Below are 18,533 nucleotides of genomic sequence, written 5' to 3'. Positions count from 1 at the left end.
ACTATATGTATATATATCACCACTTGTTTTTCCTTCTTTTGGCAAGAATTACTATTAATGTCAATTTCTCGTTTCATATGATTTCATAGGAATTTGATTTTATATTAGCAAAGGAAACGAGATGGTGTATAACTTCAAATATACTTCATTTGAGCCTCCGAGAGAAAAGAAAAACTTGTGATAATAGTGAATGAAATAGATAGCAATTGATAGCCAACTAGATGGGCGCAACATAAACATTTATGTTAAAAAGACAAAAAGATACAATTTTCCGAATATCCTAAAAAGAAATTTTATTATATATAGTTCTATGTCACGGAATAATTATTGAGTTCTGAATAATAACATGCCAAACTACCGTGGGCCATTCATTCAATATCCAAAGTTTCAAAGGGAGTGAAACTTTTTGATATCAATCTGTGTCACGGTGAAAATTAATTATACATAGTTCTGTGTTGTTGGTTTTACATCATTCAGATTCTTTTCTAAAGCTCAGCCAATACTAGGTAACCTACCCGGGTCGGACTGGACATAGTCGAGTCGAAGCTCCAATCCAAAAAAAAAAAAATTCTTTTCTAAGGGTTGGTTCAATCACCTCAGGAGACTCACCATGTATAATATATGTACTATGCAAAACGCAACCTGATAAAAAGATTGTGTAAGAAATGATATATAGGAATCGTGTCTCCTATGCTATTGACAAACATCTACCAGCTGGTATCAACACACATGCAATCATGCTGAAACACAAGTCATGAGAGCGTGAATTAATTGGAGAGACTCAACAAACCTTCTAATAACATATCTCCAACCTGATGGATGTTCCTCACGGTCTACATAAAATATAAGAAGCATAGTGGTTGGATCAATGTATAACTTCCACTACAGTGACATAACAAGAGCCTAAAATATTAGCGTAGTTAATTCATGACAAAAGCATACTATGCTTTAACTTCACTCCTACTCAAAAATCCATAATACCCCCAAAACCCTCTTAACAACATCATCATCATTCTGTTGTCCTGTGCATTAATTAATACTCTTTCTTCCCATTCGGCTTCCTTTAAGCTTCTGTCACCCCCATTCCCATGATCCCTTCAGGAATAATGAAGCCTCCCAGAGGAAAGTTTCCTCTGCAAATCATTATAATCACAATCTGCGTTCTTCTCTTCATAGCAGTCTTGTATGCAGAGAGACTCAGTTTTCTATCTTCCAGCTCTATTTTCAAGTTCAAAACCTGTCCCAGAAAGCATACCAAATCAAAATCTAGTAAGTTAGCTTCACAAATGTCATAACTCATAACTATCTTACATAATTTTTGCCTTCTTTGTCTCTTACCAATTTTTCTCAAATGCAATGATATCCCATTATGTCCTTGTCCAACAGTTGATAGAAGAACAGAAGATGTGCGTGTAAATGCCTCATGGATTGACGATAGGTTCGATTTTGACCCAGAGGAGTGTAATGTAGCTAATGGAAAATGGGTATTTAACCATTCATCAAAGCCTTTGTACTCAGACACAAGTTGTCCATACATAGATAGACAATTTTCTTGTGTCAAGAATGGAAGGAATGATTCTGACTACCTCCATTGGGAGTGGCAGCCTGAAGATTGTACCTTGCCTCAGTAAGTCTCACACTTTTTTATGTTTTATTCATCTTCTACTTTTTGACCATTGAGGTGTATATTTAACTAATCTAAGCCACATTCTAAAATGACTATATTTGGTAGATTCAATCCAGAGCAAGCCCTCAAAAAGCTTCAAGGAAAGAGGCTGCTATTTGTTGGGGATTCACTGCAAAGAAACCAATGGGAATCTTTTGTCTGTTTGGTCCAAGGTATCATACCTAAAAAGCAGAAGTCAATGAAACGAGGGCGTGTTCATTCAGTCTTCAAAGCCAAGGTAATGAATGATACATTGAGTATATTTTCAAACATGTAGATTCAAGCATCTACAACTCTAACAGAACCTCTTATGGTTCTGAAACATGTAATTACCAAATAAATACAAGAAAAGCTCCTGGGAAGTCCTTTGGATATCAAAACTGATTCTATTGTATATGTGTGTGTTTCATATAGGAATATAATGCTACCATAGAATTCTATTGGGCCCCATTTCTTGTGGAGTCCAACACTGACATTCGTATCATAGGAGATCCAAAGAAGAGGATAATAAAAGTGGATGCTATCACTGAGCGTGCCAAAAACTGGACTGGAGTGGATATTCTTGTTTTCAATACCTATGTTTGGTGGATGAGTGGTCTTAGGATTAAAGCATTGTAAGTCCTCTTTGAACCTATCTTTCAAATTTTGAAATAAATTATTTGATGGTCATAATTATCTCTGTCATTCATCTTTTGTTCATGATCATTTTCATTCATCAACAATCAATATACTACACCATTTGATCTTTAACCAAATGGAAGAAAATGTTAGTCTTATGCTTAGCTTATTTGCAGATGGGGTTCATTTGCCAATGGAGAAGAAGGCTATGAAGAATTGGACACATCAATTGCTTACAAATTAGGTTTGAAGACATGGGCAAACTGGGTGGACTCAACTATCAATCCAAACAAAACCCGGGTCTTCTTCACAACTATGTCCCCTGCACATACAAAGTCTCTATCTCTCTCTCTCTTTCTCTCACACACATACACACAAACACAAAAACTTCAACCTTCAGCTTTCTACTTTATGTCAAGTAGTTCTTTGAAGCATGTTTCAAAAATCCTCAAGTTTAGTGAACACTAGTGCTAAAAAACTTATGATTCTAACAATTCAAATGTCACGTTTATTTTATTTTTTTCAGAAGCGCGGACTGGGGCAACATGGATGGTGTCAAATGTTTCAATGAGACAAAGCCTGTAAGGAAAAAGAATCACTGGGGAAGTGGTTCTAATAAGGGTATGATGAGTGTGGTGGCAAAAGTGGTGAAGAAAATGAAAGTTCCAGTGAGTGTCATCAACATAACACAGATCTCAGAGTATAGGATTGATGCTCATTCCTCAGTTTACACTGAAACTGGTGGTAAATTGTTAACTGAGGAGGAAAGGGCTAACCCACTAAATGCAGATTGCATACATTGGTGTTTGCCTGGAGTTCCAGATACTTGGAATCAAATATTTTTTGCAATGTTATAACAAATACAAATGGTCAAAGGCCCATGCCCTTTCTTTCTTTTTTTTCTTTTTTTCTTTTTTTGACATGAAGATGTCAATTATGTAAAGGTATGTTTCACCAATTCACCATTCATCCTTCATTGCCATTTGTGTGATATAAACATACATGCATCATAAATGCCTACAAGGAGATTCAAGCTTACATAAACACCAGATATACGATTTTAGTAAAATTCTTGATCATAGCTCGTATGAATTAAACAGATCAAGTTGCAAGCCAGGTACTTAATGGTCGGGATCAATCATAGAATACGAACGCTGATTGAGTCCAATTAAGCTTCCGTCCTATGAATCCAGAAAGAAATAGGTAAAAAAGAATATGCCTGATATAAATCATATACATATGAAATATGAAATAAGAATCTGATAAGAGGATATGATAGGGTATCGTATCATCTCTTTCTCTTGTTTGGTGGGTCAATAGAGTATGATTAGCTTATCCTATTGTCTCATTTTATCCTAGCCATTACATGATTTCTTATCCTATGGGGGAGCTAGGTTAGGATTCAATAGGATAAGATATTAATATTGGATACCCAATATATCCCCACTATATATCGCCACTATATATCCCCACGCTACCCAATATATTTGTATTTATTGTATTATATTTTATTTTTTCTTTCTCCTTCTTCCTTCTACATAATCTTATCAGATTATTAATCAAGTGCTCATCAAACACAGGAAATGATATAGGCTTATCAGCCACATATCATATCCTACTCTTATACTATCTTGTCCACCAAACGAGCCCTAAATACCCAACTCAACTCATGGCCTTGTATAAGCGAGAAAACGAAAAGTAGCAAGATAAAAATAAAATAAAAAACAAACACACGAAAAATCAAAAAATAACAAAAACAAAGGGTTTGTTTGATTGTATTCTGTATTTTATGTTCTTAAAACAGTTTAGTAGAATAGTCAATGAAATATATGTTTTCTGTGTTTTATTTGTTTTGAAAGTTTAAAATCAAAATACAAAACAAAAACAACTCATATTCTCTAAATTTGATTCTAAAAACAAAAACAAAAAATAGTTATAATTTTTAGAATTATTTTTATAAAACAGGCTTTATCAAAGTTTTTTTATTTTCTTTTTTGTTCTAAAAATCAAAAAATTATTTTTAAAAAAATATTCAAAAAGCCCAAAAAATACAGTTTTTTTTATTTTCAGAACAAACAAAACATGTATCTAATGGCTTAAATATTTAATAAATCAGAACAAAAATTATATGTGGGGCAGGATCTTCTTACACCAATGTAAGAATAAAGAGTCTTACACTAAATCTTGATCATTGATTTGTTTGCATCTAATGATTCAAAAATGCCATATTTTCCTTGTTTCTTCAATCTTTATAATTTACCATCTAAGCTTTTCCTAATGCCAATTTATCATTTTCTCCTATCAAAGACACAAATATAATTGTTCAAAAACTTGATATTCATAATCCATCAATGGATATTCACATCAAAGGCTTCATGCCAATGATTTAAACCACTTGCAATATCATAAGATACAAATCATCATCTAACAATCTTTACATCACTTAACTTAATTACATAATATGATCAAAGTCCTATGCAAGGGTATACATTAAATGTAATACAAAATAACTATGATCATATCTTAAGTTCCATAAAATCATTAATTACATAATTTTCTCAAAATGGATTACATCAAGACATATATACATTACACGATCCAAAAGCAACAACATGCAATAACAAGGATCTAAGTAGGCCTCTTGCCCAAAGATGCACCCTCTTCACCACCGGAGGTACTTGACATGGCATTCCCCAAATTGGGTGAGATAAAAATCTCAATAAACCCAGGGTTCTTGGAGTATTCCTCCAACCCATAAGTTCACTTCTTGGACTGAAGGTTAGCATAAACATGGCATGAACTATATCATATATATAGAGGCAATAACATTAATGATTTAACTGTAATAAACACTTATATTCAAATGACCAAAGAATTAAACAATCAAATCATCACATAAGCTTCAATTGCATCTTAGTCATTTCCACTAAGTATACAACCTAGCCCCTAGTGCTTGTCGATTGGTCTTTCCTCCAATGACACAACATTGCTATATGAATGCAAACATACCATACGACTAACATTACCACTCAATCATCCATTCATTAACCATTCCTTCCATAAAAGCAATGGTGGAACAATAAGGGAGATGAACCTCCAAGATCCAAAGGTTTGCCTCTTGATACTTTCCGTCCTTTGCAAGCTTTTCTAGCTCATGATGAACCAAGAAGTCTCCGGGCCCTATTGTTAAGAATAGAGAATTACTATTCTCATTAATGGCATTTAACCAACCAGGCAACCATATGCTCCGCCCCGCATTGAACGCCTCACTATTTCACACGAATTTCTCTCTTGGTACGTAGACTTGGTAATTCCTTCCAATGACCAATACATCCTATTCAAGAATGTAGAATCAATCAATTTAGCATACATACAACACATTCCATTGCAAACATGTGAATATATATATATATATCCACATCAACATAAGGCATCCCAACACATCATTTCACAAAGTTGGAAACTCACCTAGACTTGAATCATTCAAGATTCAACTCCACCATCATAGCATCATCTATGGCTTGGTTCCTCAAAGATTGTCTACCTGTTTCCAACCTAGAAACACCATGAACCAATGGCGGAGCCACTCGGCTCTTAGGTGGTGCCTTGGCACCGGCTAATTTTCAAAAATGCTACATATTTTCTTTAAAAATTATGATATAACCTTAATATTAGTTAGGCTTTTAAAAATAATACAACATTGGTACTAGCTAGATTTTATTAATTGAATCTTTTGGCATTGGTTGGATCTTGTCCCTGGCTCTGCCACTGCCATGAACTCATTCAATACAAGGCAACCAACCTACGTTACTTGGAATATAAGAGACCTATCATTTTGAGGCATGATTATTGAAATTTATGGAAGATGGCCAAAATAGTTTTCTAAACACATTTCCACCTATTAAATCACCACCTAAACGCTTTTGTCAACATGGCCTAAGCCTCATTCAAACTCTAAACAGCCCCACTCACATTCACATTTCCATGGAAAACTCTAAAATCAAAAAATCACAAAACTTGGATGAAAGAGTGATATCTTGCCATGGATGATCTTAGAATCACCTAGGGATAGGGAGTAGATTTCAAGCCTCCAATAAATCAAACCACTCACCAAGCCCTTCTTCCTCACCTAGGTCGTCTCCTTCACCACCAAATATCTTATAACTTAAGGCTTTTTAGTGGATTAAGAATTAAAGGTTATGTTTCTATTAAGATTATAAGCAACATTAGTTCAAATACCAAGTTGTTTCATGAAGTATTAAGGAAGATAAGTTTTGAAGCTTTTTGCATGAAATCTTCAATCTTGGAAGCTGGCCAACGAAAGGGATAATGGTTTCTTCAAAATGTTTAAGTCTTCGTTTAGTTTAATAAAGCATAAAGCAACATCTTGTGTAATGCCTTCTATATCCTTTCTTAAATTTAAATCACAAGACTACATTTAATTTATCCAATGTGATTTTAAACTTTGTCAATGACATTAAATAATGTCCCACAGTATTATTTTATGATTTCGCGTATAATTTAGTTAATTATCATTTTATCTCAAGACTCTCACTAATTGCAATTTTTACCAAAAAATTACTATTATTTAAGATTATATATTCCATCTAATTATCTATCATTTATCATGATTAAATCTATGATCATTTCAAAATCTCATAATTATTTTTCTTAATTATTTCATAATTCAAAATTCATAGATTAGGATTATTATATTCTTCAAAATGCTTTCCCCTTCATTGTAGGAAAGGTGAATATTATAGTTATGTGACTGAACTTAAGGTTAGGGATGAGTGAAAAGAGGCTACTGAGAAGTCCTTAAAAGCCTTCCAAGTATATTATGTGTCCTTTACAAGATCTTCAAGTTTGTTATATGTCGTTTGTTTTGTTAGTTATATTTTCATTTTTTTATTAGAAAGGAAATACCTAAACTCACCTATATATAACTGTAGTCACATTTACTTTTTAATTGAATGAAATTCTGATTTTGTAACATTTTTCGAAATGCAGTGTGCTTTGCACTATAACTCGTTGATGGGGAAGAAATACAGTGTCCCAACGATGAAACTCACATATCTCATACCACAGATTTGGAAAATTACACTTTGAACTATAGAAAACCGATCGAGTCTTTTGCACATTAAGTCTTGAAAGTTATTTCTATGAATCTTTTACCGTTGAAACATTTCCTTTGGATTTGGTAGTTTCTCTTCAGGACTATGGAAAATGGATTACTTTTTGTTTTCCCTCGTATCTCAAGATCGTGGGTTCATTCAGAGATTTTGTTCATTTATTTTCTTATCAACTTTCATTTTTAATCCATCAAACGAGCACACAAGAGCATTACGAAAATCTCCCTAATCGAATGGCAAGACATAATTATCCTACGGTTGGGGTTATAGTTCTTCTAAGGATGACTACACTAGTATCATATTAGAAAGAATATGATTGGAATCTTATCTTCCAGGTCTTTTCTGAGAGAGTAAGTACTTGGAAAACAATTCAAGTTGAGGGTCCGAGGGGCCCATACACAACAAATTTTAAAAGAGCGGATGCTTCCCTCTTAAATGGTGCTCTAAATTTTTTGGTTGAGCATTTTACAACAAAAGTTGAATGAGCAATCCTTGGATATGATTTGGAAAACCAGAGTTTAAGAGAGTTGTCCGAAAATGATAATTTCAATAAAGTTTTGTGAGTTGATGGTGAATAATTGTATTTGTTTAGTGGATATGAATCATACGACTAACATGGATGAAGTTTCATTATGGATGATGATAGAGTATGAAGCGATGTCATATTGGATAACATGGATCAATGTATCACTGGTTACCAACATACATATAACTTTGTACCAATATACTTATTCGTATATATGGGGGAAATGACTAGTAACTTGCAACAGTGAAGGTGAGGTGTTAGAAAACCTCAAATATAATTCGGAGGATGATCTTGCAATATAACTCGTTGATGGGGGAAGAAATACAGTGTCCATGCAATGTCCCAACGATGAAACTCGCATATCTCGAACCCAGATTTTCAAAATTACACTTTGAACGATAGAAAATCGATAGTCTTTTGCACATTAAGTCTTGAAAGTGATTTCTATGTTTGTTTGTTTTACCGTTGAAACATTTTCTTTGGACTTGGATGCTTCTCTTCAGGACAGCGGAAAATGAATTTTTCTACTTTTTGCTTACATATCGAGATCGTGGGTTCATGCAGAGGTTTTGTTCTTTTATTATCTGATCAACTATTCATTTGGAGTACATCAAATGTGCACACAAAAGCATATCAAAAGCTCCCCAAAGAAATAGCAAGATAGAACCATTCTATAGTTTGGGTTATGGTTCTTCTAAGGATGACTACTTGATAGGCCTAGTATCATACGTGGTATAGGATGGTATAGGATGACTGAAATCTTGTCTTCTAGGTCTTTTCACTTGGAAAACAATTCAAGTTGAGGGTTCGAGCGGCCCTTACACAACAGATTTTGATAGAGCGGATACTTCCCTCTTAAATGGTGCTCTGCATTTTTTGCTTGAGCGTTTTACAACAAAAGTTGAATGAGCGATCCTTGGATTTGATTTTGAAAATCGGAGTTTAAGAGAGTTGTCCTGGATGATAATTTCAATAAAATTTTGTGAGTTGAAGGTATTGAAAGATTGTATTTGTTTAGTGGATATGAACCGTACGACTAACATGCATGAAGTTTCATTATGGATGATGATAGAGTATGAAACGATGTCATATTGGATAACATGGATCAATGTATCACTAGTTAACATATACATATAACTTTTCACCAATATATTTCTCAAACAATATACTTATTCGTATATATGGGGGAAATGACTCGTAAGATGCAACAGTGAAGGTGAGCAGTTAGAAAACCTCAACTTTAATTCAGAGGATGATCTTGCAATATAACTTGTTGATGGGAAAGAAATACAGTGTCCATGCAGTGTCCCAACGATGGAACTCGCATATCTCGGACCAAGATTTTCAAAATTACACTTTGAACGATAGAAAATCGATAGAGTCTTTTGCACATTAAGTCTTGAAAGTGATTTCTATGTTTGTTTGTTTTACCGTTGAAACATTTTCTTTGGACTTGGATGCTTCTCTTCAGGACGACGGAAAATGAATTTTTCTACTTTTTGCTTACATATCGAGATCGTGGGTTCATGCAGAGGTTTTGTTCTTTTATTATCTGATCAACTATTCATTTGGAGTCCATCAAATTGCACGCAAGAGCATATCAAAAGTTCTCCAAAGGAATGGCAAGATAGAATTATTCTATAGTTTGGGTTATGGTTCTTCTAAGGATGACTACTTGATAGGCCTATTATCATACGTGGTAGAGGATGGCTGAAATCTCGTCTTCCAGATCTTTTCACTTGGAAAACATTTCAAGTTGAGGGTCCGAGGAACCCTTACACAACAGATTTTGATAGAGCGGATACCTCGCTCTTAAATGGTGCTATGCATTTTTTTGCTTGAGCATTTTACAACAAAAGTTGAATGAGCGATCCTTGGATTTGATTTTGAAAATCGTAGTTTAAGAGAGTTTTCCGTGCATGATAATTTCAATAAAGTTTTTTAAGTTGAAGGTGTTGAAAGATTGTATTTGTTTAGTGGGTATGAATCGTACAACTAACATGCATGAAGTTTCATTATGGATGATGATAGAGTATGAAACAATGTCATATTGGATAACTTGGATCAATGTATCACTAGTTAACATCATACGTATAACTTTTCACCAATATATTTCTCGAACAATATACTTATTCGTATATAAGGGGGAAATGAGTCGTAAGATGCAACAGTGAAGGTGAGCAGTTAGAAAACCTCAACTTTATTTCAGAGGATGATCTTGCAATATAACTTGGTGATGGGAAAGAAATACAGTGTCCATGTAGTGTCCCAACGATGGAACTCGCATATCTCGGACCAAGATTTTCAAAATTACACTTTGAACGATAGAAAATTGATAGAGTCTTTTGCACATTAAGTCTTGAAAGCGATTTCTATGTTTGTTTGTTTTACCGTTGAAACATTTTCTTTGGACTTGGATGCTTCTCTTCAGGACGACGGAAAATGAATTTTTCTACTTTTTGCTTACATATCGAGATTGTGGGTTCATGCAGAGGTTTTGTTCTTTTATTATCTGATCAACTATTCATTTGGAGTTCATCAAATGTGCACACAAGAGCATATCAAAAGCTCCCCAAAGGAATGACAAGATAGAATCATTCTATAGTTGCGTTATGGTTCTTCTAAGTAGGACTAATTGATAGGCCTATCATACTGTTGGGCAAGTGGCTTCTTACACAGGACGCTTACGGAACACCTAGAGGGGGGTGAATAGTTGTTCTAAACTTTTTCAAAATCTTTTTGAATTCAGTAAACAATTACACAATTTTTCTTCAATCCCTATATGCCCAAAATAGTTTTTCGCAATGCTAAGAACAATGTAGTAACAGAAAGCGTACCTTAGCAATTTATAGAGTATAAACACAGCAATGTAATTTTCTTAAACAAAACAGAAAATGATTAATTTCCAAATACCAGAAAACAGTTTAAGTGCTACAGCAATTATAATAGTATCAGTGTAACTGTCAGTCTCTAAACAAAATATTCAGAAATTAAATGAGAGACAAGAGACACACGATATATCCTAGTTCACACCCACTAAGCCTAAGTAGGGTGCTACGTCCAGACTGAAGTAGCTGCAGATATTTTATTTATCACAAGTGTACCTGTTTTACAAACACGCGTCACACATGCCATCAAACAAAATATCAAAAATCTTCATAGTGCCTACACTGCTCCAAGCTCTGAGAATACTCTCAAGCCGAACCTACGGAGTTCACCAACTCCTCTCACACAAAACCTCCACTCTCCCTAGTGGATTCTTGAGGCTCCAAGCCTTGAGGTACACTCTCAAGCCAAGCACAAGGTTGCCAACCCACACGGTTCCACCCACACACCTAGAACAGATTTTACAACACGCTACTACTCCACTTTAACAATCAATACATAATTTTTCAGAACTGTAACAAGTGAAATAAACCGAAATTACAGTGTCCTATCACACTAAATATATCACAGTAATATCAAACTAAGCTCCACAAATTTATGCCATATGCAGAAAATTAATCCAATGACATATGTATTAAAATCTCTAAAATTAATGCACAAAGGAGCTTAGATATTACCAATTATTTTTCTAATCAATGGACACCAAGAAATCTGATTTAAAAAGAATATCACAATTATAACCAGCAAAATCAGATTTGAAGTTTATCTCAAAATTTCACATAAAATTCAGAATTAGTTCTAGATAAATCTTTTAATAATAAACCAAAAGAAATCTGAATTTTAATCACAATATACTTCAATTAAAACAGAAAATTCAGATTTAATATTCCAACAATAAAATTTCTAGAACAATTCAAGATTAGGTTTCTAAACAATAAATCCTAAACAAAAATCTGAATTAACACAATGTATACCAAGGTGTAAAGATAAATTCAGATTTAATATTTTAATCAATATTTCACAAAAATTAGAAACACAAATCTTACACAAAGAAAATACAAAAAATCAAATTCCAAATTTTAACAGTAAATTTTTATACCAATGAACAACTCAAGATATTTAATATTCAGATTAAACAACTCAAAAACTCTAAAGCATATGAAATAATAGATCTGAAAATTTCAGATTAAATGTTTTAAATCAAAGACTCACAAAGGATTTGAGTTTCTTGAGTATACCGTAAAAATCCCCAAATATGACATGATTTGTTCTCACAAGAACCAGATTTTTTCTCCAAGAAAATGATGAACACGGATAGGTGAGAAGGAGAGAGAATCAGCGTTTCTTGAATGATTGAATGTTGAAGACTCGATCAGCAAGTGAAAATGAGCACTGTATTTTTCTTCTCTTTTTTTTCTTCTTCATTCAAAATGGATGTTAACAAGAAAAATGATCTGAGCGTTACTAACGAAGACGAAAGTATGAATTGGTAAAGTGTGTGTTCCCTTTTTGTTTATTATTTTCTTTTTATATTGCTTAGTATCTTCTTAAGAGAACCCACGACGTGAACTTTCGTATAGCTTTTTCAATTGGTAAAGCTATTTTATTTTATTTTTTCTTATTATATTTATTATTTAAAGCAACTTTACATTCAAGTAACCTGAAAACCAACGTGCCCTGATAGCTTTATCAAAAAGCTATTTAAAGTAGTTTTTATATGTAATTGAGATCTAAAAACCCACGTGTCCATATATATATTTTTAAAGTACGTTGCACATTTACGTGACCTGATACATGTATTTTATTTGTATGGTAAAGCTACTTTATTTTTATTATATTTATTTAATTGTTTTAAATTTTAAACTTAACCATAACAAACAAAACTAATCATTATCATTTAATATGAAATTAAATGCATGAAATGCAATGATATGCATTGGAGCTTAGGTAAATACTATATGATATAATATAGTGTGTAACAAAATATCTAAAAATAGCTAACCACTTGTATCTTCAAACTCCATCTTCAACTTGAGACTTTTTGTAAACCCTTTGTCATCATCAAAATATATTCCATATTCCATAATGCATAGGAGGTCTTCACATACGTGGTATAGGATGACTGAAATCTTGTCTTCCAGGTCTTTTCATTTGGAAAACAATTCAAGTTGAGGGTCCGAGGACCCCTTACACAACAGATTTTGAAAGAGCGGATACTTCCCTTTTAAATGGTCTGCATTTTTTGGTTGAGCATTTTACAATAAAATTCGAATGAACAATCCTTATATTTGATTTAGAAAACCAGAGTTTAAGAGAATTTTCCGTGCATGATAATTTCAATAAAGTTTTGTGAGTTGATGGTGAATGAATGTATTTGTTTAGTGGATATGAATCATACGATTAACATGGATGAATTTTCATTATGGATGATGATCGAGTATGAAGCGATGTCATATTGGAATGTATCGCTTACATGGATCAATGTATCGCTTACATATCAAGATTGTGGGTTCATGCACAAGTTTTGTTCTTTTATTATCTGATCAAATTTTCATTTGGAATCCATCAAATATGCACACAAGAGCATACCAAAAGCTCCCCAATAGAACGGCAAGATAGAATTATTTTATGGTTTGGGTTATGGTTCTTCTAAGGATGACTACTTGGTAGGCCTAGTATCATACGTGCTAGAGGATGACTAGAATCTTGTCTTCCAGGTCTTTTCAGATAGAGTCGGTACTTGGAAAACAATTCAAGTTGAGGGTCCGAGGGACCCTTACACAACTGAATTTGATAGAGCGGATACTTCCCTCTGAAATGGTGCTCTTCATTTTTTGGTGAGCGTTTTATAACAAAAGCTGAATGAGCAATCCTTGGATTTGATTTAGAAAAACAGAGTTTAAGAGAGTTGTCCGTGTATGATGATTTCAATAAAGTTTTTTGAGTTAAAGGTGTTAAAAGATTGTATTTGTTTAGTGGATATGAATCATACGACTAACATGGATGAAGTTTCTTTATGGATGATGATAGAGTATGAAGTGATGTCATCTTGGATAACATGGATCAATGTATCACTGGTTAACATCATACGTACAACTTTGTACCAATGTATTTCTCAAACAATATACTTGTTCGTACATATGGAGGTAAGGACTCGTAAGATGCAACAGTGAAGGTGAGGTGTTAGAAAACCTCAAATATAATTCAGAGGATGATCTTGCAACAATAGATACAATTGTATATAGGGAAAGCCTGCTTTCACTTTCCAGCATTTTGGAAGAAGAGATTTTGGAGGAAGAGTTCGAATATAGATATGATCGGGTTAGGTAACAAAAATTATATTAATGTTAGCCCATTTTATTATTTTTAATGTTTTTATAGTTGTGTTAAACATATTATGTATGTTGTCTAAGTTAGGTGAGACATGTGTAAGGTGAAAGGAGAAGGAAATCTTGACATTCATTAAATATAAGCATCGTATAGTTTGAAAAAAGTGGCAAAGTGGTGATTATATTGTTATATGACTTTTATATTTATCCTACTAAATAATTGATGTTCATTTTTTATTTATTGAAACCCACATAACTTAAATGTTAATAAAAAAATGTGTTATGAAAAGTATGTTAAAGAAAATAATGTTAACACTCCCTCTTCTGTTACATAAGAAGAACTAAGAAGAAAAAAATGAGAAAAAAGGAAATTAATTATCATCTAAGAGTTTAAAAATAAATACGAGTTTAAAAATAAATAAATATGGTGAAAATCAATAAAGGAACCAATTTGTTAACTGAGGTGATAAGCAGAGATAAAAAATAGAAAAAATGCCTATTGTCCAATCCTAAACCAACATATGATTTTGATAAAGGTCTTTTATACAAAGTCACTCACATAATAGCAAAACAGAAAATGCTCAAACTTGTAAAAAGCTACACCCCACTCACTCAAACAAAATTACAATGCTTACACACCCTTTCTAACAACCATCATCGTTACTCATCGCTCAGTCTTTCATGCAATCTTTCAGCCTATTACATCATGTAGTCTCATATTCATTTGAGCTTGGTTTTACTTCTCTTATACCACCTTTGTCTTTTAGCTGGTACGCTCCTCATCTATTTTCTTATCTTTATCCAAAGTTGCAGTGTCCTTCTCCTTAACTTGGTGGGCTTGCTCTTGTATTTTAACTAGGGGTGTTCATCAACCAATCAAAATCGATTCAAACCGCAATAACCGAACCAAAAAATCGATAACCGAATAAACCAAAAACCGAATAAACCAAAAACTGAAAAAAAACGCAAATTTTAATTGGATTGGATCGAATTTCGGATTGGTTGATGAAAACCGATCCAATCCAAACCGATCCAATATATTAATTTCCCTCTACCTAATTGGGTCTTTTCCCAATCATAACCTAAAAAATTCTAAACCCTAACCCATCAACTAAATCCAAGAAAAAACTTAGTCACATCTCATTAACAAAATTTCATATATGAAAAGCTTCATATCTCATTGTCAAAAAAAAAAAAACTATATTGTCGTTTCCTAATGCTTTTGTATTTCAAAAAAAGAAATTACAAAGCCAATATATACAAAAGATGTTATTTGTACGATAATCATGAAACAAATTTTAGGATTTTCAAAAAACCGAAAACCGATCCAATCCAAACCGAAAAAAATTGGATCGGATCGGATCGGATTTGAAAAAAAATTCAGCAGAAGTTAGTGATCATGTTTTGTTTGAGACTCCTCCAGAGGGCATTAGATTAATTTTTGTTGCAGACCTAGCGTCTGCTGGTAGGGAACATATAGTTTCCCTGCCTGGTTAGTTTTGTTTCTTTTTGTGTGGGCTATGCCCTTTCTATTACCACAAAAAAAAAAAAAAAACAGTGTGATGGTTACACAAGAATAGAGGTATTTTTGTCAAAAAAAATTATTAAATATATTTTATTGTTATAATTTGAAAGGTTATGAGGCAGTGTTATGAAACCCACCCGAAACCCAATGAATCAATCAACGGACCAATTCGAGTCAAGCATAGAACATGCCATACATCAAACCCAGTAAAAACTCAGCCAAAATCGGTGACCCGGTCGAGTCATGCATTTAAAAAAAACAAAATTCATAGTTGTTTCATCTTGTCTGAAAAAAATGTATAACTCATTTTAAAAAAATTTGTAATTTTATTTGCTAGTAGTATACTCTTCTACAATTACCTTAGATTTCAGCTTCTAATACTGAAGCAATTTGTGGAACAATAAATTAAGAGAATGTGACATATGTCATTTCAATATGGATGAATTTCAAAAATATGAGTTCAATATAACATTTTGGATATCATTGAGAGATATGTTTACAGGGATTCTAAGTTACAATTTAAATTGATATAGTGAAAGCGTGCATTTCTATTTATTTGTGCTTATTTTATGCAATTTATTAATTAATTATGAACTTATAAATTGTGCAATTTTTGAGCTTATTTAATAAATTTTATTTAACTCATTTTAGATATAATATATATATATATATATATATATATATATATATATATATATATATATATATATATATATATACGGGTTAATCGGTCCAACCAGTGATCCAGTATTCTGACCGAGTCTAGATCGGGTTTAATAATAGTGTTACATGGGTTATTTGATTGGACTGAAAATGGAGAGTGATTCTTCAAAAGAGCATTTAACTATAAGGTGGTTTCATGTAATTTATTCAAATATTTATCAAAACTGAAATGTTTTATCCTCTTTGTCTGTTTTTGCCCTACTTGTCCTTACTTCTTTACTAATTTTCATTCATCCTAATTAAGTAGAAAGCAAAGAAACCAATCAACAAAATCAAAACCACAGATGCAGCCAAGTCATAATTACTACTACACGGGAAGAAGACTATTTTCCACAATTTTTTCCTTTTGATTTTGATTTCGATTTCCAGTTCTTGTAGAATTGTGAAATGGATAAGGATATCACAAATTATATGTGGCTCAAAATGCTTAGGGCGGGCTTTGAGGTTGAGCTTGGAATTGAAATCAATCATTATGGGACCATCATCTTAAGAGTTCATGCAAAGGATGATGGAGAGGAAAGTAGCAATTACTGTCACAGTATAGCAACTGCAATGTGAACCAGATGCATGCAATCGAGACCAAAGAAAAATAAAATAAAAAATAAATAAAACTATTCCAATCAGAAGGAGGGAGTGCATAAAATGCGAACAGCCACTCAAAGAAAGTTGAGGAATAAAAATAGAGAGCTTGAAAGAGAGAACGAGAAAATTAACTTTGAGGAAGATGAAGACTGAAAATAGATACGATATCATTTTCTTTTACCCCTCCTGCAATCGGTAATGGAAATTAGAAGGGATGGTCCTGCTGCTTCACTCTACACACTCTGCTTCTACTTCTAACATACTCTCTCACTAAACATTAATCTCTAAATTAATATTTGTTAAATTCATTTAATACTTGGTTATTAATCACGTAATAACAGTTAATCTTTACTTTTTCCTTCATTTAAAATTAAAGTCTGTTATCAAATTATGGATGTTAAAACTTCAAACAATTTCTATGTGTGTTATTAAGTTTAATTATCAATGCCTTTTCAACAGTGTCACCCTGCCCAATCCTTCAGATTTTGTCATGCAAATTTAGGTAAATTGATACAAAACTTACATAAATCATATTTTTTTCACTTTAATTTTTTACACCAAGGGATCATCAAGTTATTTTCCTATCACGGTAGGTGTACACCAAGGGTCGGCTCTAAGTCCTTACCTCTTTGCCTTAGTTATGGATGAACTAACAAAAGATATTCAAGAGGAAGTGCCATGGTGTATGCTTTTTGCAGACGATATTGTGCTTATTGATGAGAGCAAGGAGGGTGTTAATAGAAAACTTGAATTGTGGAGAAGCACATTGGAATCCAGAGGATTCACATTAAGTCGAAGCAAGACTGAGTATCTGAAGTGTGAGTTTTCTCTGGTACGAGATGATGACCAAGAACCTGTGCATCTAAATGGTCAAGAGGTACCCAAAAAAGATGCTTTTAAATACTTGGGCTCCATTTTACAAAACGGTGGAGAGATTGATGAGGATGTAAATCACAGAATCAGAGCAGGGTGGATGAAATGGCGCAGTGCATCTGCATTTTTGTGTGACCGCAAAATCCCCCTGAAGTTGAAAGGAAAATTCTATAAAACGGCAGTAAGACCGGCAATGCTATATGGAGCATGCTGGCCAGCACATAGGCAACATGAGCATAAGATGGGAGTAGCAGAGATGAGGATGTTAAGGTGGATGTGTGGTTACACAAGGATGGATAAGATAAGAAATGAAGATATTCGACGAAAGGTCGAAGTAGTACCGGTAGCCGAGAAGATGAGAGAACATAGATTGAGGTGGTTTGGGCACGTGATGAGAAGACCCATGGATGCTCCTGTAAGAACAGAAGTTTGTTACCAAGAGCTCAACACAAAAAGAGGCAGAGGTAGGCCGAAGCTTACTTGGGGGAAAGTAGTAAAACAAGATTTAATGGAGTGGGATATAGATTGGCGGACAGTATGTCTTAGAACGGAATGGAGAAAAGCTATAAGTATGGTGGAGGGTTAGACCCGCTGTTATTCCTATGTTCCAGATGGTCCCTTTTTAGTCCTTTTCCCCTTCATTTCCCCCACTTCTTCTTGTCCCTTTCTTTTT

The 18,533-nt window shown here is 33.4% G+C and overlaps 1 protein-coding gene across 3 annotated transcripts; it reads left to right on the top strand.

Annotated features, from left to right (window-relative positions):
* Positions 1 to 1,074: 1,074 nt before the first annotated feature.
* LOC133302658 (protein trichome birefringence-like 3) lies at positions 1,075 to 3,141 on the top strand. Of its 3 annotated transcripts, none has more exons than XM_061502475.1 (6): positions 1,075 to 1,269; positions 1,402 to 1,627; positions 1,733 to 1,904; positions 2,081 to 2,280; positions 2,461 to 2,619; positions 2,811 to 3,141. In XM_061502475.1, the coding sequence occupies exons 1-6, from the start codon at positions 1,089 to 1,091 to the stop codon at positions 3,139 to 3,141; spliced, it is 1,269 nt and encodes a 422-aa protein (XP_061358459.1). In that variant the 5' UTR covers positions 1,075 to 1,088. The 3 variants fall into 3 exon arrangements, with proteins under 3 accessions (XP_061358459.1, XP_061358457.1, XP_061358458.1); XM_061502473.1 differs by having other exon boundaries at positions 1,387 to 1,627; XM_061502474.1 differs by having other exon boundaries at positions 1,075 to 1,273; positions 1,394 to 1,627.
* Positions 3,142 to 18,533: the final 15,392 nt, after the last annotated feature.

This window comes from Gastrolobium bilobum, unplaced genomic scaffold (genome assembly GCF_033153095.1).
Source record: "Gastrolobium bilobum isolate Gb01-03AN ecotype WA unplaced genomic scaffold, APGP_CSIRO_Gbil_v1 utg3436, whole genome shotgun sequence".
Lineage (NCBI taxonomy): Eukaryota > Viridiplantae > Streptophyta > Magnoliopsida > Fabales > Fabaceae > Gastrolobium > Gastrolobium bilobum.
Note: the sequence above shows the minus strand (reverse complement) of the source record. Positions and strands in the feature narration are given on the sequence as shown.

What these genes read in the sequence shown, in the direction of transcription:
- LOC133302658 (XM_061502473.1), top strand. Translation starts at nt 1,089, where the DNA reads ATGATCCCTTCAGGAATAATGAAGCCTCCCAGAGGAAAGTTTCCTCTG. An exon ending in GCATACCAAATCAAAATCTA is followed by an intron (nt 1,270 to 1,386) that starts GTAAGTTAGCTT and finishes CTTGTCCAACAG; the next exon opens with TTGATAGAAGAACAGAAGAT. An exon ending in GGTCTTAGGATTAAAGCATT is followed by an intron (nt 2,281 to 2,460) that starts GTAAGTCCTCTT and finishes GCTTATTTGCAG; the next exon opens with ATGGGGTTCATTTGCCAATG.